This window comes from Lycorma delicatula, chromosome 1 (genome assembly GCF_047948215.1).
Source record: "Lycorma delicatula isolate Av1 chromosome 1, ASM4794821v1, whole genome shotgun sequence".
In the NCBI taxonomy this organism is placed as follows: domain Eukaryota; kingdom Metazoa; phylum Arthropoda; class Insecta; order Hemiptera; family Fulgoridae; genus Lycorma; species Lycorma delicatula.
The window spans coordinates 298566298-298588812 of NC_134455.1; the positions used below are offsets into that span (position 1 = coordinate 298566298).

A 22515-nucleotide genomic window follows, 5' to 3' on the forward strand; every position below is an offset into this window, starting at 1 on the left:
AATTATATGATGCGTTGTGTTCTTTCAAGGTTAGTTTGGTTGCCCTGTGGGTTCGTTAGGCATTGCTCAGTAGTAAAACAAGACGTCAGTTGTTCAATTGTAATTGAACGTGCTTCGTTTCGTTTCGTGTTGTTTCAATTAGCGGAATCAATATTTGCGAAAAACATGATTCTTTTGATACAGACACTCATTTTTCTCTTTGAACACGACTTTCCGGAAGGTAACAAGTATATTAATTTAGTGAAGCATACATTTTTTGAAAAGTATGTAAATACACCTGTTCCATACTACAATGTAGTTCAAATTCTTACCGAAAAATTTCGGGCAACAGGCTCTGTTAAAGACGCTGATAGTAGTGGGCGAGACGACCTAAACCCAAACAGAAGCTGCTTGATATTTCAGATGCTATGGCCGAAAGTCCATCAAAGTCAATGCCTTAGTACAGCAACAAGATATCGGACTTGCTAACGCACATAAAGCTGTAGGAAAAGAACTGAAACTTTTCTCCCACAAAGTAATGAGTATTCTAAAACTGAAACCTATAGATCACGACAAAAGACTTAATTATTGTCAATGGTTTAAAAGTTTTATTGACCAAAATTCCATAGGTATCCTTGACATTACGTTCTTCGGAGATGACGCGTGTCTTCTGAGAGGGTCTATTAATTCACAAAATACACGACTTTGGTCGAAAACCAATCCCCGTGGATTACGCATCAAGCTTTACACGAAGCAAAAATTGAAGTCTGGGTTGGTGTTAGTAGAACGCCCCTCTTTTTTTAAAATACACTTTATAGTGTTGTTTTAACAAACTTCATTATTCAGTTAAGAGAAGTGAAAATTAATCACGATTGATTCCAACAAGGTGGCGTCAAAGCTCATTGATCTATAAGTTCAATGACTTTTTTACGAAGTAAAAAATAAGTAAAACTTTTCGTAAAATTTTTTAGTTAATTATTACTTCGTAGAAAATTAAGTCTGATGAAGCAGATAGTCCGAACTGACTATCTAGATTAAATTGTATGGGAAGCAGCCAAAAAAATAGTGTATCGCAACAAACTACGCACAATTGATGAACTAAAATCCGCAGTAACGGAATACAAACGAGACATTCCAGTACATCACATGGTTAAAGCGTTTTAAACAAATTGAAGCGTATGCAATGTTGTATTAATATTGGAGGAGGTCATTTTCAACCCCTGTTTTAGAATATTGTAGTTATTATAATATCCGTTTCTATAGAATACTGAAATAAAAATACAAAGTAATAATTAAGGAAGTTTCTTCATTATATTCCATAATTTAGTGCATAGCAAATTTCCGAACGTAACGTAGAACAAGAGATATACTTATTACTCTTACATGTGTTTTTATACTGATAAATTCTGTCCTTTGATTTTTCTTACCGATTTAAAAAAAGATTTTATTTATACTAATCTGTAACTAAGCACTGAGATAATAGTATATTTTAATTAAATATATGTCTGTAGGTTTTAAGCAGAGTTACATTCGTGATTGTCAATTTTTAGTAATAAATTAGCATAGCATTAAATATGATGTTATGGTTAATATTGTTACAATTAAAATTTATTCATTTGTTTGCAGGTTGTGAGTGCTTGGTTTATTCTGGAACTTACGGGAAAGAAGTGGGAATATTCAGTAGTCCAGATTATCCCAAACCATATTCGTCAGATATTGATTGCTTATTATACACCTTTATAGCTGGAAAAGACGAAATTATCGAGATTAAGTTTACAGATTTTGATATTCACAAACCTCATTTAGAGTAAGTGTTCCAAATTATTATACGTAATTATATTTTTTATTGTTAAACTGTTTTAATTATTGGTATTTATAATAATTAATTGTTTTTCATTGGGCTGTAAATAAACAAATGTTTAAAGTTAAACTAATGATAAATATGATCAGCTTATGTTATATCAATAAAAAAAACAAACATATCTACACAACATACATTAAAAAAAATATTAAAAAATTCTATAATACTAGGAAATCTGAAAGTGAAATGAACAGTCTTGTTCACTGTGACGTTTTGTTTATTTTATTTATTTATATATTTATTTACAATTTAAAACTTACATGATCATCCGTCAGACCAAGTCTGTCGACAGATATACTAAAGAATTATTATTACATTATTAAGTGGTTAATGCAATAACCAATTTTATGTAACAACTAAAGATATTATTAGTTTTTATAATAGTTATAATAGTTTCAATAGTTATAATAGTAGTACAATTATAAAAATTAATTTAAAAAAATTAAACTATATATTTAAAAACTAATGAACAAATTATTTCTTTAATATTTGTTATGTATTAGATTTAGTAACTAAAACTATATTCAAGAAACCAAACTATACTTAATTACAATAACTAATTACACAATTAATATCTTGTTGCAACAATTACATAAAGAAAATAAATAACTAGGCTTTAACCATTCAACAATACATTATTTATTGATTTATAATAATTATTAACATTAAAATAATAACTATAATCATGTTATAATTGTCTGGACTGCCAGTATAAATCCAACATGAATCCTGTTAGTACCTATTACGTTATAGTTAATGCCCACTCAATGAGAAGTTTTTTTAAATCATTTTTTTTTCATTTTTACATTATTGAGGGATTCGGTAAAGAATTAACTAAGCAGGAACAACATACTTCTTTAATCGTTTACCATAAGAATTATTATATCTACCTGTAATAAAGCTAATTGCTCCCAAATTGTATCCACTTTCTACATTTACCGTTCTACATTCACTGTTGTAAAAGTTCTTAAAAATAATTAAGAATTTTAATAGACCTCTAGCTGACAGAAACCTTGTAAGATTATTTAAATTGGTGTCATAACTGTTATCAGAATCATAACGAGTAATATCTTTGAGGACCCTATTTTGTATTAAATTTATTTTATTTATGAGATATTCTGCGGCTGATCATTTATAGCATCATTAGTCCCAATCACCTTTCTGAAACCTTATTGAGTTTCACTGATTAATTTGTTATTATCAAGGTACTTAGTAACATGCATAGAGACATACCGTTCAAAAACATTTTCGATACATGACAGTATAGAAATTGGAAGATAATTATTTAAATTTTTAAAAGAACCAGCTTTATAGATAGGTCTAACAATAGACATCTTCAGTAGATCAGGAACCCTCCTTGATTTAATTATATTGTTTACTATAATTGAAATTAAAGGGCTGACTTTATTAACAACATATTTCAAATCTTTGATCCGTATGCCATCTACACCTGGCGATTTTTTATCATTCATAGATGAAATTATTTTTCTATTTGTTTAGGAGAACTTGAAGGTAAATGAAAAGACACAAGCTGCATGCAATTGCCACCCGTGAATTTCAAGAACTTATGTATACAATTATGTTTAATATTATCTACTGAAGTTACAAAGTGTTAACCGATAATGGCTGCAGCGACCTTACCCACGTCATTAGATGTACGGCTAATATCGTCTAAGTTACGCTTAGAAGGTAACCCCATCAAAGAGTTAAGTAGTTTCCAGTTACCCCCTTAATATCATTCTTTTTAAAATTTTTAAATTGATCATTAAAATACTTCTCCTTCGCTTTTCGTATTTCAATATTAATTTTATTTCTATACAATACGTAATCTTTTTGATTTTCCAGGTTAGCTGGTGCTTTTTCCATTTTTTAAACAGTCTGTCTCTATACTTTATTTTATTTAGAATGTCATCCGTCATCCATGGCTTTTTTCTATTTTGAATTTTAATCCTATCTAGTTTTAGTCTAGTTAAAATAGTTATTTATATTGTATAAGAAATTTATGGTCAAATATCCGGAATGATATGGAGCTTCCAATGATATACTTCACTGAATCTTTTTAATCTAATCTAATCTTTTTAAACACATTTTAATCTTAATCTCAGAATATCGATATCTTCAAAAAAAGTTTATTCGTTGGTTTTTGTTGAATCACAGGTCTTTGACGATATTTCTTATGATCTTGAATTTCATTCAATAAAATCAGGAATACTTTTACAATTTTATGGAAGATTCTATTAGAATTTTTTTTTTATTTACACTCATTTAACAGTTAGTAAATAATAAGGTAAATAAAAACCTATCCAGGCTCATCAACAAGGATTTCCATAAAATCACAAATTTAAAATTCTTTTTCATTTCTTTATTTTTACCGGTTTTTCAAAAAGAAATATAGTATTACTTTCAATCCTATGGTAGGAATGGGTGGTGAAAATGAATTTTCTCTAGGTTTTGAGGTATGTGGAGAAATGAATATAGGTTTAGTCGTTCTTGAGTTACGCTCAATTTAAGGTCTAACAAAAATTTGTGGTTATGTTGACTGTGTAGTGGTGTATATTTTGTACGCACTTATGCAGTGGATCACAATGATGAGTGAGTTGAAACTTGTGTGTTGAGTATACTGATTAATTAAACGTACTTAGCGAGTAGTACTCTGAAAAAAGTGCGTTTCTGAGAAATAATGAGGGCATGAGAATGAAAAGTCGGTTTTCTTGCGTAGAACTGCACAAGAAATATATATAACTATATATATATATATATATATATATATATATATAAATATTTTTTTTTTTTTTTTTTTTTTAATTATATGTAACTGTATTATCAACGCCTGTCAACTCCAAAGTAGTTTTTGCATCAGATATTAATACTAATATTTATTTCAAAGTAATTTTGTGTTTATGAATAATAAATTGTTATTCTGGAAGAAAGAAATGAGTTGAACATAGTTTTAAGATAATTATAAAATTGCTAAAAGGCTTCCTTCTTCCCTTTAATTCACTAGAGATCCACCAAAAGATTGCACATCCAAACAATCTAGTTGGCATTTTTGTGGATGATCAAATATAATCGACATACCTAACTGGCAAACTTTATTTCCATTAAAAAATAACGTAACAAAATTATATATTATATTTATTAAAAGGTGTTGTCATTCATTTGGGTTGCCTTGTTAAAGCACAAGGCAACCCAAATAAAAACAGGATTATTTTGAATACGCAATACGCAAATATTTGACTAATAATAATTTGATGAAATTCCTACGAAAGATGCTGTTGAGATTGGTAACTCAGGTACTGACAGAAAAACACTTAATTCTAAAAAAATTAATAAAAACACACCCATAATTCTACAAGGTATGTAGTAAAATTAAATTAACCATTTTTAATTGTAAATCACATAAATATTTTAATGGTGATAATAAACAAATGCGTATTTATTTTTTAAACATTTAAATACAACATGAACTAACAAATATAATACGCAAAAATAATGTAATCGGTTACATGATTACATCAAATGTTGAGAGTGTGAACAGAATGATTTTTAAGGTTCTACTACTGTACTTTTCTGTTCCTGATTAAAGATATATAATTCTCAAGTACTTAGAATCTCAAATAATATATTATGTAACAATAATGTATTCTTTAAAAATCTAATATTTTGCTAAAAGTCTTTAAAATCCTTTTTAATATTATTTTACCAAAGAAAAATCTGTTCTGGGCACCACATAACTTCCTTGTACTCCTATTAAATTAAAAAAACACATTTTTTTTTAAGATGAAAAGTACATAAAATTTTATATCACTAATAATTTATGATATTTTTTCATATTTTTTTTTTATTGTTATTATTTATCGTAATTTTGTTTTACAATCAGAGGTTAATAATTATTAATAAATAGATATATTTAAATAAATAAAAGTTAAAAAAAGGAGATGAAGTCTGATTCGAACCGATATGCTTTCCCCTTCTATGATCCAAATATTTAATTAATTAAAATCTCATTTTCCTATAAATCTGGAACCAATGAAAATAAGTACCACTTAAGATATATCGTTGAAAAGCTCTCAATCAGGACTTATACTGCAGTTAAGAAAAAGTCCAAATCACTTTTTGTTTTGGATTTTGAGCTTTTTTGGACAATTTTGGTTCAGTCGACTGTAATCAAATCGGGAGGTGCACAACTAGATGTTACAATAGTCCTAAATCCAAAATTTCAACATCCTACGACTAATCGTTTTTAAATTATGCGGGTTACATTCGTACGTTCGTACAGACGTCAGGCCGAAACTAGTCAAAATGAATTCAGGGATGGTCAAAATAATTACTTCCGTTGAAATCTGAAAACGGAAATTTTTCCCACACAATACTTCCTTTACTTTCTACAAGGACGTAAACAGAACAAATAAACAGATATCAGTTAAAGAAACACTATCAGCTGGTTTACGAATTTAAGGAGCAAGGAAATTTATGTTCAACAAAATTTAAACACAAGGAAGTATAATCGCGACAAATTTTTGTTTTCAAATTTCAGCGGAAATATCCATTTTGACCATCCCTGAATCCATTTTCGGCCTGACGTCTGTACGTATGTATCACATAACTCAAAAACGATTAGTCGTAGAATGTTAAAATTTTGGATTTGTTTTAACATATATTTGTGCACCTACCTTTTTGATTGCAATCAACTTGACCAAAAGTGCTCAAGAAAGCTCAAATCCTCAATTTTTGGACATTTTTGAATGTATTTTTGGAGGCATATCGGCTCGAATCCAACTTCGTTACCGTTTTTTTAAAATTTTTTTTAATTTAAATATATTGATTTATTAACCTCTGACTGTAAAAAGATTTTAAAATAAATAACAATTGAACAATAACAAAAAAAAATATATAAAATAAAAAATATGTAATAAAAAATGTATGTAATTCAATAGGCGTACAAGGAAGCATATGGTATTCATATCAGATTTTCTGTATTAATTTTAGAAAATCAAGACAAAACAAGAGGTTTTTCAAACTCTCTTTCTTTATTTTAACCCTAAATCCTTTGTATTCGAAGTGTTTTTTCGAGAATAATCACAGAGGAGATTAAGTAATTTACCTATTTAATGTAACTTGATTTTACGTGTAAGCATCACAGATTTACTTTACGAATAGATTGTATTTCTAAATAATTGTATGAAAACAAATGTAACAAGTTTTGTTAACACTGAAACGTATAATATGTACCATAAGTCTGTACGAGTACTTATTCGTACATATTAATTACATTTAATTTTAAATAACGCTAAATACTCGAATTAAGCATTTATTATGTTTCAGTAATATAAATAATTATTAGATTGTTTTGATAAATACTCCTGTGAGTGGTATCGCTATTACTTTTCTAGAAAGTCTATAAAAAACTCATTGTATTCTGTACCTTACAATTTCTACTTTGTTTTATTTTATTTTAATCTTTTTCTAAGCCTTTTAAAAGCATAGGCAAGTATTTTTTAATTGAGTTCAGAGTTAATTTACTCATCACCACTACCAAATTATATACTAGTTCTATGAAATTTGAGTCACTTTTATTTTGTAATTTAATATAGTTTATTTTACAAAATGTTCTTTCTATTTCAGGTATAAAGTAAATAGTTTACTTTGCTAGTTCTCGTAGTTAATTTAAAAAAATAGTTTGCACAAGCACCTTACAATACAAAAAGAGTTCTATGTTTAGTACTGCTTACCATTCTTAGCTTCTTTCTTTTATCTCTTGCCGCGTGAGATCCTCAATCAAGAGGATCTCTGATCCTCTTGATTGTCAAAACGTATTTAAAAGTACTTATTGTACTTATGAGTACAACATTTTTGACAACATAGAGGCTCCAAAACGCGTCTACAAGAGATAAAATAATTAAGCTAAGAAAGGTAAGCAGTACTAAATATAAAAACTAGAGTAATCTTTGCAGAAAATATAATAGAAATTATTATCTTATGAAGAATAAGAAAAAAAGATTTATTAAGGATTGGTTTTTCCTTTGTATTATTCTTTTGATAAACAAAAATGCTTCGGATGTGCAAAATGTTGTTTATAAATCTTTATGCACTACAATATTTTCATGTAAATTAATAACTTCTTTGTCAACAGTGAACTATTTCTCAATTATTTACCTATTTTCAAAGCTATTTTGGTTAGGAAAAGGAGGTTACTTTGTGTTCTAAATGAGAATTGTTATACTATATATATCTTATCAAAGAAGGAAATGAGGATGTTCTCAAATTCTGTCCGTGAAAAAAAAGTGTCGTTACAATTGCTTTACCCTACTGCGTTATTTACATAATTTGTTCAAACCTTATAAAATCAAAAATTTCTTATTTATCAATAGAATTTTTGTATAAACTTAATTAGAAAATGGGTAATTTAATTTCATTACCCAGCTTAAAATTAGGGCCCAACCGTTTCATAATGTTCTTATCCTTCAATATTTTTTTTATATCAAGATTATGTTTAGTACATATGTTTATGTTACTAACTTCACCCCTTTCGTTATATAGTGAAAGTATTAAGGTTATAGTTTGAAAAGTAATAAGTAAATACAAAAAAAAACAAATATTTTACAAAGTCGTTCAATGTTAATGAAGCAAGAAAAGGGTTTTTGTTAATGAGATATTTAAATAATACTGAACGGAAATGTATAATGAAATGATATTAAATTAATAGAGTAATTTTTTTTCTCAATACTACGGGAATAATTTATTTAATCAAGTCAGTAATATACATTATTTTAACTACTCGTAACCATATTTTTAATTCATTTTTATAATTTCCTAAATTTTATAATAAAATGTGAATATTAAAAAATAAAAATTATACAATGAAAACAGTACATATAACAAAATTTATATTATCGTACTTGTATCCGTTTTTCGGAAAATGTGTATATTTAAGTCACTGACCCATGACTTTTCACTTATGTGAAGTTAAATTTGTGAGGAAATGTACTGTATAAAACAACTTTAGAAGTTTAAAAGGAGTAAAGGAAGTTTAAAAGATTCAAAACTGAAGTACTTATGTAGCTTTATTTAAATTTAATATTCACTTTTATACTGTTTCAACTACAAGTTTATTCACGGTTATTGCTTTTTTTTTTTTTTTTTTTTTTTTAGTTTTTATGTAATTTATCTAGTTTTTCTTTAAACTTTTTTCTTAATAAATTTCCTTTGTAAAATTCTTTTTCTTTTTTCTTATTTATTAAGGTAATAAGTATTATATTTCTTTTTTTAGGTTTTTATAATTTTGTAATTTATATTTTCTGCAAATCTATAAACATCATTATATATACTGCTGATTAATGTATTTTTATAATAATGCGAATAACAAATGATTTACTGTCAAATCCTTATAATAATTTTAAAAATAATCGCTTTATTGTACTAGTAAAATATTAATTAATACTTTGTTAACAAATAATTTTCAAATGATGTATGTGATTAAATCAAAGCTGAAAGAAGGCTAATTAGTATTTTCCTAATTCTTGACGTAGGCATTATTAATACCTAAAATAAAGGTATTTTAAAATAGGAAAAATCAATTGATTTATTCAATAAAAGATTTGTTAAATAATTTTAATTTGTATGTACGTAAATTATGAGTACTCGACTAAAAATATGCTGTAAAAAACGACTAGTAACTAAAAAAAATAGATTTACCACACAAAAGAATAAGAAGCATCCCTTATCAATTTGATTTGGTAAAATTGTGAGGGAAGTAGTTTCGTGTCACCTTCTTTCCTGAGATAATATACACTGAACATCTTTATTCAAAGCTTGCTATTAAAAGGTAATATTCAATTCTACAAGTTGCATATTCACTCCTTTAAGGATAAGGAAAATGGTTATTTCATTTAATATTACTTGATTAGTTCTCTTGATAAATGATGTACGTGTAACAGAACAACAATAAATACTACAGCAGGTAGTTTAAAGGTATAGTGGTGAACGCGACATCGCAAATCAGCTGATCTCGAAGACAAAGTTCTAAGGTTCAAACCCTAGTACTATCATACGGATTTGAACACTAGATCACGGATACCGGTGTTCTTTGGTGGTTGGGTTTCAATTAATCACACATCACAAAAATGATCGAACTAAGACTATGCAAGATATCTTACATTCATACATATCATCCTCATTCATCCTCTGAAGTAATACCTTACGGTGGTGCCTGTGGCTGAACAGAAAAAAGAGAGGTAGCTTAAAGGAAAAATTCCCTTTTAATTGAAAAACAGTACATTATTCCTATAAAAAATTATCTTCTATAATCAAAACAGAAAAAATTTATTAAAGTAAAAATAAAGGAAGAATTGTAAGATACAAAAGTTAATTAATGTAATGATGTATCGGTCGTTCACATATTTAATTGACATCAATAAGAAGCGTTTCGAAGTGAATTTTTCTGATTTTAATAATACATCTGTAATCCTAAGTAAAAAATCTTTTAAAATTTTATGTACTCGTGAAGTTACCTTAATATTTGGTACTCCTAATATTTTACCTTTTTACCTTTTCAAAGAAGCCGTAATAAAATCTTTTTATATCAGAAATAACTCAATAGAATAACCTAAAAATATTTATTTAAAATTCTCCAGACAGGCTGATGATTAAGCGAATCTCTTTTTTTTATAGGAAGCTGAATTTGTGACTTGTGAAAATATTGTAACGCAGATTGATATTTAAAGCTAGAACCTTGCATATTAGTTTTAGAGAAGCTACAACTTCACCATAAATTAGTAAATCATTGTAATAACAATTGTTAATAAAATTAAGTTTTTATTTTTAAAAATGAGATTTTTTACTTTATGAAAAAATTGAGTGCAATAAATGGCTAGCTTTACCTCTCAAAAAATACATATTACATACTTTACAGATATAATGAAATCATATATATTGTTTTAGTTGTTATATGAATGTATTTAATAATTTTTATTATTTGATTAAAACCATCTTAAAAATGATTGTATTGATCTCGTTCATGAATTTAATGGAGAATTAAAATTTATTAACTCTTTAAGATTTGAATATTATATAACACGTTAAAGAAAAAAGTAACATTGTTTTTAATCAGGAAAAATGCAACTTTTATAAAAAATTTGGGTGATTGTAATCATGAATAATAAATTTTATTCGTTCCACAAAAGCGTTAGCGAGCCAGAAATAATATTTACAACCACCTTAATTGAAAAATAAACATTATTAGACTGCAAAATAAATTAATATTTTAATTTATCTTCTTAAAGAATCTTTTAATAATAATATTATACATTATAAAATCTAGCGTGAAAGAAACTACGAAAAAAAAAGTTGTGTTTGCTAAGAATAATAGTTTTTAACAGCATAGAAATAAACGTGTTTACTCATAAATTTAAAGATAAGATATTTTTTTTTTTTAAAATTGGTGTGGTTCTTACATAAACTATGAATTTACATTTCTTTATCGTCCATAAAAGAAATGAAGAAAAAAGGCCCGTTTTCAAGATAAATGTGAAACAAAAGAAGAGGAAAAAAGAAAAGGGTCTAAAAAAGTAATAAAAATGCAAAGGGTACGATGTTGGTAGAAATGTGCATAGTCACGCAAAGGAAGCTGCTAGCAAGGAAGGGAGTTCATGATACGGGTAAAGGGTGAAGTATGACTGGGATAGGAGGTTGCAGGGGATTCTCTCCCGGGGTCTGTGAAAGGTGACTTCGTCCAACTTGAATTTCAAACGCGCTATACTAAGGTTCATCCAAGTGCCCTTATGTGTAATAGCATTATGTCGCTGGTTTCATATTGGATTAAGAAAATTTAAAGATGAACAACCTCTATGAACGTATACAAAGAAAATCAATATTAGTAAACAGTATATAGTTTAGCCTACTCTTAATAATATATTAAAGTCTCTTTACAAAAAATAAACTAAATTAGCCTACAAAATTCAACTAACATTAGTTTGTTAAAATAAAGTATGAATAGATCTTTCTAAAACGCTTATTCTAAGAAACGTCAAAAAAATAAAAATTATTTTCTGATTATGAAATACTGTATGTGAGGGAATATTTCGTGACTTAAGGGTCACGGAAATATTCGTGCCGCAGGTCAAATTTGGTGTTATTTGAGCATGACTGTAGCAATAGTGTAGTTGAAGTAAAATCACGCGCTCTTCACTGCTGTATGATATCAAATCACCCAATAATAAAGAATGTGCCAAATAAAACCGGCCTCAGGAAATAAAAATGAAAAAAAGGAATATTTTGCATTATTTTTATTGATTCTCGATTGCAGTGCATTTGAAAAAAGAAATGTTTACAATGTTGCCGTGTAATTTTAAAGTCTCTGTTTTTTTGTAGTCTCTGGAACGCCGCGGGCATTCCAGTGCCCGCGGCGTTCCTCGTCCCACCGCGGGCACTGGAATATCAGGTGTTCTGATGACGTGGCCAACTCCCGACAGTAGGGCAGAAGGGATGTTTAGCTCTTCTTCGTCCAGACAGGTACGTACGAAAGACCCCTTGGCCGGTCAGGAATTGTGTCAGCGAGAATCCAGATCTCCAAACTTCCTCACGGCCCACGGCTCAATGTGCGCGATTAAACATTGCGCCCATCTCCCTTTCCTGGATGCATCTCACCTGGCTTCCCAATCCCTGCAGACAGTTGTGTTGGCATCGTTCTTAGATACACCCTGATAAATTTTCGCACGAGCCGCCACCAGCTGCTGAAGTGGCTACATTCCAGTCACCACCAACAATGTTTCATCCCAAAACCTTAGGGAAAGACACCCGCCTAGTGACGTTCTGGTCGTCACACCGCCACCCCGGTATAGCCCTATTGGTCTTTAACGGGAGTCATCTATAGTCCTCTGTATTTTTACATCTAATAGTAATAAGCCTGGCCTCGTGAGCATGACACCGATGTAAATGCCTCAATAGACATTTACATCGGTGATTTATTAATCAGCTTTTGCCTTTGCTGTAGGCCTCATCCGGATATCTTGAATGTCCTACATCGTATCTCTCTGATCCCCGCGTGACATTCACCTCATAAAACATCGTCGAGATACCTCTACACCTCACGGCTGTGTGGTATTCCTTACCCTCGCCAGTGCAGTTGCCATCCCGCCGACAGTGTCGTTTGCTCATTCTAATCTGCCCTCATCAAAACGCTACTACTCCTCAATGCTGCATGGTATCCCATGGCCATCGCCAGTACAGTCGCTGTTTCACCGACAGCTTCTGCAAATTATAATCATCTCTTGTCTAACAAACCGTGACTCGCGGCAAAATCGCCTACCTTCAGCCAGTCAAACTGTCCAGACGGATCCGAGCCACCCGGGTTCCTACTCTACTAGACCACTCGACCGTCCTGCGTAGGGCGAAGAATCGAAGGAAGCCAGCAACAATTGCCCAATCTCTGAGAGTCAAGTGGAGAACTCGCAAGGAATTTACTCTCTCAAGTTCCCTAAAAACTTTGGTACGCTCAGCTTCGTACCGGGGACAGACACACAGGTCATGGTCCGCCGTGTCAACGACTTTACAGTTTGGATACAAGCCGGAGTTAACCAACTTAAACCTAGCCAAAATATTCCTAAAAGGACCATATCCTGAAAGAAATTGAGTAATATGTGGTTGGGGGAAACCCAGCTAATAGCTTGCAACTCCCTTACATTCGGAAAAATACCATGCGTGTATCGACCAGTACATAAATCGTTCCACCTAGCTTGCCAAGAGTCAAAACTTTGGTCTTCAATTTCTCGCATACGCCCTGATGTTAGAAGGCCTCCGTTCTTGGAAATATACAGCTGGCTACGTTCCGTAGCCGAAATGACAAGGGGTTGACGGCGATCACAGTTACTGCCTCCCTCGAGACAGTTCTGTAGCCACCAACAACAACTAACAGTAGAAGACGCTGGGCTCGGAAAAGAATATCCCTATAACATTGGAATTGTAAAGGATCAGCCCAGACGGAGAATGTGTACAACATTAGGGCCTCACAGACACCTTTGTAAAGAATACGCATGGTACGATAGTTCAACCCCCAATCGGGATGAATGACTCTACGGACACCGAAGAAAGCATCGATGGGCTTCTTCGCTACAAACTGGAGATGTTCCTTGAATTGTAGTTTCTCATCAAGGATAACACCCAGATAATTCTGAATGGTAACATACCAAATCGGAAGGCCGTCAATCACAACCCGCGGATGATGCGTTGCAGCTAGGCCACCCTTCAAAAACAACATAGTGGTTTTCTCCGCACTGAAAACCATCTTATGCTGAAGTCACAACCTTAATACCTTACATGTCTGATTTCTCTGAGCTCTATCTCGGCAGGCAAATTGCCCTCGACCAGCAGCAGCCCAACGTCGACATAGCCACGATGCGACAGCCACTGGGCATTCGCAATCGCATGAGAGAATCGAACTCAACGATCCAGACGAGTGTCCTGCCCTGTGGACAACCTTTAGCCGGAGTCTTTCCTACCTTCGGACTGTCATCACGAAGGACGACAGTTCTGTCGCTGAAGTAACTCGAGAGAGTTCTGATCTCATTTAGCGTGCAACCATGCTGCTGCAGTTGAAACAAGGCAGAGGGCCACCAGAAGTTTTTGAACGCCCCGGATATGCCCAAAAAGACATCGAGTACATACTTGCACTCGCTGGCTGAAGGCAAATACATGACCCTAAGAAGCGCGTCCTCTGTGCCCTTGCCGGAGCGGAAACCATACTGGTCGTCCATCAAATGGTTAGAAGTTAATCTACTGTTAATGCGGATGTACAAGTCCTTCTCGAAAACCTTACCTACTACAGGCAAGAGTGTCAGAGGGTGGTAAGAGGAACTAACAGTGGGATCCTTGTCACCACCTTTGAAGAGCAATTTCAACACACCACGTGTCCAGCACACTGGGAAGTGTCCAGCAGAAAGCAACCTATTGAAAACCCTAGTCAGAGGACCAACAATCACGGGCAATGTGCGAACAAGGAACTCCACTGTGACACCATCATATCCGGGGGCTTTATTCCTAGCCATGCTTCAAATTACTTGACGGACTTCCGCCTCAGTAATTTCTGAAGAGATAATCTCAGAGCGAAAAACCACAACTTCCCTTCGGACACGTATCCTCGGTATCATCTGGAAGTAGATAGTCCATCAGATGAGTGAGCACACGATCTTTATCTATAACAACACCATCCTGGGTTGAGTTAGGCGATAAAAAAATGTAGCCTTTCTGCGTGTGACCAAAAACTCGATAAACAACCCCCCACATATTTCCCTGCTCTTGCGCAGAAGAGCGCCAGGAATCACGTTTAAAACACCTAACCTATGAAAATACTCGATCCTCTTTCGATGATAATCCGCATCCAAGACTGCACACCGATCAGGATCATCCGCACGCTGTGCGGTTTTCCTGAGCCAGCCCACAGGCCGCTTCATCGCAGTCATTTCCCGAGTCCACCATCCAGCTATTCTCTATCTACCCATATTTCTGGGAATAGAGTGTTCAGCGGCTACAATTATGGCAGAAGAGAAATTCTCTGCCAGGTTGTCTAATGGCAGACTTCGAGTAAAAAATCGTAGCCTGGCCGCAAGAATGTTAGAAAACTTGGGCCAATCTACCCGCCTGTGCAGGAGGTTCCTGCTGAACAGGAACGTCACCCCTAAAGATATCGTGCAGCCTACCTATCTAATCCAAAACTATTAGCCGATGATCGCTTTCGCCTCATTGACTGAGTGTCTATGACTTTTGCGCAACCTTTTGCAGTTAACGCAAGACGAAGCCTCTTTCTTTTGCGCACAGTCGTCACGCTTATAGCTTTTCTCGCCAGACTAACGCATACTTACGGATCATGGCACTGTTGCCAAACCTACAACACTTGAATCATCGCTGCACATCAAGGTATTCCTTGACGCGACATGTCAACGAAATTTCCTCCCTTCGACACCAATTTCTGATGGAGACCAGCCCCTAACTCAAACACACCGTGATACCGTGGGGCATCACGTTTACCGGTCTTGAAGATGAACTCTCACTGATCCTTAAACGTAGCCTCGTCCAAGTCAGTGTTCTGCTCTTGGTTGAGAGACACAAACTCGTCATCGGAGAGGCTCCGTTTTATGTCATACGTTTTATGACACGGGGACCAGCACGCCTCAGTCGAAACAGAGGCGTATGCCGTCGCATCTTCAAGATCCATACGGTGCTGTACTCCCTCCAACAGTCTTTTGTTACGCCCTACCGCCTCGGCTCTCTTCCACACTGGGGTTCCATAAAGAAGAATTGAGTTTGCCACATGCACGTTCAGCCTCCTCTTCAACATACGAAGCCCTCAAACGTTCGATAGTAACTTAACCAAGTTCTTAACAGTCTGCCCAGCTTTCTCACTCACCGGTTGGAAGTGACTTGGCGGCCTCCCGTGACTGGACCATCGCTCCTTCCATCAAAATCGGGAAAGGCACCAGTTGCCGCCTTCCCGCCATTGGGACAAACATCATCCCTGATGAGTGGGTCACCTCCTCTTCGGTTTTTGCCACCACCACCAGAGCTAAACCATCAGCATAGGCGATAGGGGTGACACATTGCGGGTATCGCAACCGGGGGACTTTCATTTATAAGCCGTGAAGTATTCGCCGACATGATGTTCGAGAATCTCCTGTTTGGTGAGCTTACGTTATGTTGAACTGTGAGGACTCCTTTCAATACTATTATCTTTTTCAATAGATTTTGAATTGTTGATTTTGCAGGGACGTTACTTATTGAAACCTTTCTCGAACCAAATTTATGAAAGTTGTCCTAACATATTCCTCCATATTGAAAACACGCTACTCAATTGAATATCCCATGACGGATAAATACTACAGACTCACTGAATGGTATGAATTATGGTAGTAGCAGTTGTAGAGTCAGCTGATATGGATTTATGGTAATTTTTGGTGAGAGCGCTTAACTTGATGATATATTTCATTTGATATCAGTCATTTGATGACGTTTAGTGGACATGGAACAGTGATCAGGTGAACATATTACTGTCTGTGTTAAATCAATTTATAAAACTGAGGACTCCGCGAATACTGTACCAAGGATATTTTGCATTTTTTTGAATATTTCCCATCTTGGGTGGATACTGTCTATTCATGCAATTAACTTACGAATTAAAGATTTTGAGAAAGCTGGGTCCGGGTTAAACTCAAAACTTAAACGAGCAGAAAAAGTATTAGAACGGCAGTAAACATTTTTTAATTTCGAACTGCCAATTTTTACCCCTATAAAGTCAAATTTTTCAGGAATTAAAATATTTTCTGATTTGATTACTCGCATGAAATTTTATCAAGAATGTTCCATCATTAGGATGGTAATGAAAACTTAATTTACTATATTTTTATTTCCCCCTGAATAGCTACATAAATAAGCAGAATAATCGATATTGAGTGATAAAAATCTTTTCATAAATTATATTGATAAAGATAAAATACTTTTACATTTTTAATATCATACTGATACCTAGTTTCCTTTGTTTGTTTATACATACGTATGGTTTTAATAATATGGACAAAAAAAAATTATTATATCAGAACACTCTTAATGCAATAACCAACCTCCAAGAGTACTTCTTAACAAAGAGTAGAGTAGTTTACATCCTCCATAAATCATATTGGTTGGGATTGGTTGAATGATTTTAGAAAATTCATTCCAGTGGTAATCACTGTATGACATCATTTGAAGAGAAGAACAGACCAGCTACTTTTTGTAGTATAGTGGTATAAAACCAATGTTTTTCAGTTTGGATATAAAATTGTCTTAATTTACCGGCGTTTTTCATTGTTTGGGTTGTAACTTAATGTTATCGTTGGAATGGTGGTGGCAGTATCTATGAAAATGATAACATTTTTAGTAGGGTTTTTTTTTATTACTTTAGGTGGTGGGGGATTTATAAGTGTTTGCTGGTGTTTTTTGTAATTTGTAATTTGTCTTGATAAAGTCCTACATCTTGGACAAAAGGTTGAGGTTTTGTCCAAGGTTTTTGTTGAGGTTTTTGTTGTTTTTGTTATTTTGTTTGTTTGGTTGTTGACCTAATGGATTGCATTAGACAATTTTCTATTAATTTGGATAATTTTCTAACTTATTTAGTTTTTTTATATATTTGTCTAACCAAAGAATAGAGTTTAGTTATTATTATATATGAATATTAACTTAAATGTATTTTATTTCAATTTTTTTTCTTCTTTATTGGATAAAATTAAATATAAGACAAATTTTACTTAAAAATATTATCTGTATTATTCTCTTGAGTTAACCAATCAACTATACAAACTTATAAATTAAATTCAGTACGTTTCATTAAGAATTCCTTAAGATTCCTTAGGTGAAAATACACACATCATAGAGAATTCTCTTGCATAAGTATGCAAGAGAATCTTAGCGTATTTTAAGTGAAATGTAGTTATTTTAATTCATAAGTTTGTATATTTGATTGGTTAACCTTACTCATTAGTTTAAAGAAATTAATAAAGATCATATTTGTAAGTAAACATGTTGTTATATATATATATATATATATATATATATATATATATATATATACTAACACACACGCACACACTCTATTTGTACGAGTAATATAAAAATTTGCTGTATTTTTCAAAATCTGCTTTATTTATATTTTTATCCGTAACTTTTTTCTTTAACTTTCTTTTTGTCCCAAAACTGCAATAAAATGTTTATGTTCTATATCAGTAGTACAAGTTGGTTTATTTCCATTCGAAGAAATGAATAAATAGAAATCTTTTCTAAAAATTAAATTATTATTGTTTATAAATAATTATATTAAAAACAAATATGAAGTACGATATTTTTAATGGACCTGTTTAAAAATGAGACAATGAAATCAATTTTACCTACTTCTTTAGTTAAAGAAGAATGGTAATAAAAAAAGACAAAGTTCTACCTCAACGCAAAGCATGTAAATACTCGTATAATAAAAATAACGAACACAGATAACAAGCTAAGAATACTTAAGTTTTCAGGAAGCAAGATTAATTCTCTTTAAGAAAAAAATATTCTTTCACCTTCAATTTCTTAATTCCTGCCTCTTGTATTTTCTTGTGTATGTGTTTTCTTAAAGGATAGTGTATTGAAGAGATCCTTTAATTAGGCATAATATCACAAACTAAGAAGTGTGCATTCCACAGTTTAGTGTGGGTACTTTAATTACCCTTTTAAAAACCTTTGAATAAGACCTCTTCTTCTTCAAAAGGTTTACTATCAAAACAGGTTTAAAATTTGTATATTTTATAACAGTATTTATTTTCGTTAAGATAGATTTAAATCAGTTGTTGAATTCTTTATATTGGCTTCCTTTGTGATTAACAGATACATTAGTTAATTGTTAAATATCAATTGTAATTTATCTTGAAAATAAGTGTTATTAATGACTATTGTAAACTTGGCTTACGTTTATTTTTAAAATACTAAATATTTTAAATGAAAAAAACTTTTTTTGTCTACAAACAAATATCTTTTAGGAATAATTTCAGACTTATAAAGTTCTCCCGGTTGATGACAAAAATTTAACATTTTAAAAAGTTCTCCTTGATTTTTTTCTACCTGTAAATATTTAAATGCATGCTAACAGCGTGCGATACCTAGCATTGCATATGGATCGGCGTCTGACGTGAAGGATTCGTGTCAGGAAGAAAAGGACGCAGCTTAACAATAAGTTCCGGGATTTTATCAAGCAATTTGTTAGGCAGGGGGTTACAAATATCATTATCTAAAAGAAATTGTTGTACTCAGTGGTCGTGAAACCAATTTGGACTTACGGAATCCAACTATAAGGCTCGTCAAGTGAGAGTAACAATAAAGTAATACAGCGATTCCAGAACAATCTATTGAGAAATGCAATAGAAGCGTCATTGTTTGCAAAAAAACTCTCAAATACTCGATTATCTGGGATTTCCAACTGTTCGGGAGGAGATACGGTTATTTGGTACAAGATACAAAACGGGAGTGAATAAATATATGAACTGATTCCCAGTTAACCTCCTGGATAACGGCGAGAACGTAAGGTACTACATAAAGCGACTGCATATATTATTAGGTCTGAGATATATTAAGCTGCATATATATAGTTTTCAAGATTTGAGGTGAATCAGCTATCCCAGAATTTGTGCATCATCAAAATTTTTCATTTCGTTTAGCCACTCACTCTTCTTGGTTCTTTGATTTCTTTCACTGATTATTAGCTTGATTAATTATTCATTATGTGATTAAGAATATTATTTTTATAGAGTTTTGCTTGCTTTTTATATTCTGAACTTTATCAATGCTTCTTAGCCTCATGTTTGTATATATTTTTTTAATGTTTATTATATTCTTATCTATATTGTATAACATATGTATTCGTATATATATATAAAAAAAGATAAACAGCAAACAAGATAAAAGCACAAATCTGTCGAATTCTACAACAGCAGGAACTAATTAATGCGGCCCATTAATTAAGGTTTCTCAGTCATAAACAATAAAAAGTAAGCATTAAATTGTAGAGTAAAAAATATTTATATTAAATAAAAGAGATTGAAGAAAAATTCAATCAGACATACTTCTGCGTTACTGCAATTTTTTTCAGAATTCATCTTCATTTTGTTTATAAAGAAATTATGAATAATGCAGAGTAAAACGGGAAAGAAACAAAACGAGTTTCAAAGGAAATTTTTGGAACATAAATTTATTATGCATTACGTTTAACCAAAGTTGTATATTTATAGAATCAAATGAGACACTTCATTTAATGAAAGATTAATAGTCTTGGCCGTTATGTAGTAATCTATAGAAGCAAGATGACATTTGGCCGTGCTAATTGTTGAGTGAAATAAAAAATAATTCAAACTAAAAACAACAGAAGAAAGGTCGTTCTGCTCGGTTTGCCTTATGCATGGTCAGTAAACCCTGAGTAAAAACAAATTGCCATAAAATATTTAAAAATATAATCATATGCTACAAAAAATAACAAAATTGATTACACTTTAAAAAATAACGAAGAAAAACGGATTGCGTCCGATAAGAAATTACCTCTTTGTAATGCTATTTAACTAGATTAAGGCTGGCTTAGAATCTCTGAAACATATAGAATATACAATATCTTACATAGAATCAGTAAGAAATATTTTTGTAAACAGTAGTGATTACGTCATGGACAAAATTCAACCTACGTCCGTGCAATTACATATATGCACACATCCTGGAGGTATCTATGGTACTCGGTACCTTACTTGCCTGCCAATTGAGTAACAGTCTTGGTCAGGGCCTACTCTAGCGGAGTAAACCACCTCGGGACCTGGCGGACACGAGGTGATTTACTCTGCTGTGCGATACGAGCTGTTCGTGGTTGTACTTGTCAATTTTGCTGTGGTTTGCAGGGGAGAGAGGATGCATGACCGTGACCTATTTTTGCCAACGTTGAACGGAGTGCGGACTAGGAGGTTATCCTCCTCCCGGTAGAGAAAACTGGGTTGGTGATCTTACTCTGTTGAATTATTGCGCCGTTTAGTGTGAGCCCGTTCAACGAGAACCAATAATTTTTCAGTCCTTGGCAGGGAGTGCCCCATAGCTAACGGTAATTGTCCACTTAAAAGTAAAATTGGCCTAAAAAAGATGTATGAATTTATCAGATAAAGACCGTACAAAAGTCAGCTATTTAGAAGCTTGGAAAATTGTAAATATTACATCGTCAAAGGTAACACCTTATGCACATTTGCTTTGCACCCTGAAACTTCTTTCAAACCGAAAGACGTAATCTCTGAGCTAGCACTAGACTAGCTAATATCGGTAAACGCATTATCAATGAGAAATGGAAAATTTGACCAAACAGAGAAACCAGCTCAGAACAGGGTCAGAAAAATGAAGTGCCGCTAAGCAAAGGAATTATTTTCTATTCAGAAATTAGCCTCCGACTATGCATACGGTGAAGTACAATATAGTAAAAATACAGATGAAGACTTAATCTAATGTAACGGAGACGAAGTTAAGGTAGAAAAAATCCCTATTCAGGGAAGCAAGAATTATCATGAGCTATGATTATAGATAAAGATACTACTGACCAAGTCAGGAGCTATGGAGCCTTTGAAAACACAGAGAACCCCAAAAGAGCGGGCGAGCTCCTAAAATTTCAGCGGAGAGTGCACTAAGTCTAGATTTGATGCAATATTCCCCGTTTTACCTAGGCCTGTATCATCCGATACCGCAAAATCCATCCGCAAAATATCGCAAAACATCCTCTCAACCACCGTCGTTGGTATCCAAGATGGATGAAGATTCCATATCTGAGACCTGTCACCTTGTCTTCAGAGATGGAGACCGTCAGGAGGATGGAGAAAAGAAATAAAAAAGGTTGGCCTAAAGGAACACCATGGCGATAATTCATATGAAGTAAGTTTTCTAAGATACTGGCGAATTTATTTTAAATATGTGTTTTTAATAAATGCAGGCTCTTTACACCCGTTCTGATAGTTTTGACTTTTATTTATAAATGAATTGTATGGTTTTAAGTGCCTTGCATTCAATAAATATTGTAGAAATATTCTTTACGACGTAAGTTAGAAATAGATAAATGAGTTAGGTGAAAGGCTTAACAGTAGTAATAAACTAGTTTCCACTCATACAACGCT

General features: G+C 32.5%; 1 protein-coding gene across 1 annotated transcript in view; it reads left to right on the forward strand.

Annotated features, from left to right (window-relative positions):
- The window catches only part of LOC142317857 (suppressor of lurcher protein 1-like), a 545965-nt gene that overhangs the window by 35728 nt on the left and 487722 nt on the right, over nucleotides 1–22515 (forward strand). Inside the window, exon 2 of the mRNA XM_075354406.1 lies at nucleotides 1606–1786. Within this exon, the coding sequence (XP_075210521.1) occupies nucleotides 1606–1786 (181 nt within the window). The remainder of the gene's footprint in view (nucleotides 1–1605; nucleotides 1787–22515) is intronic.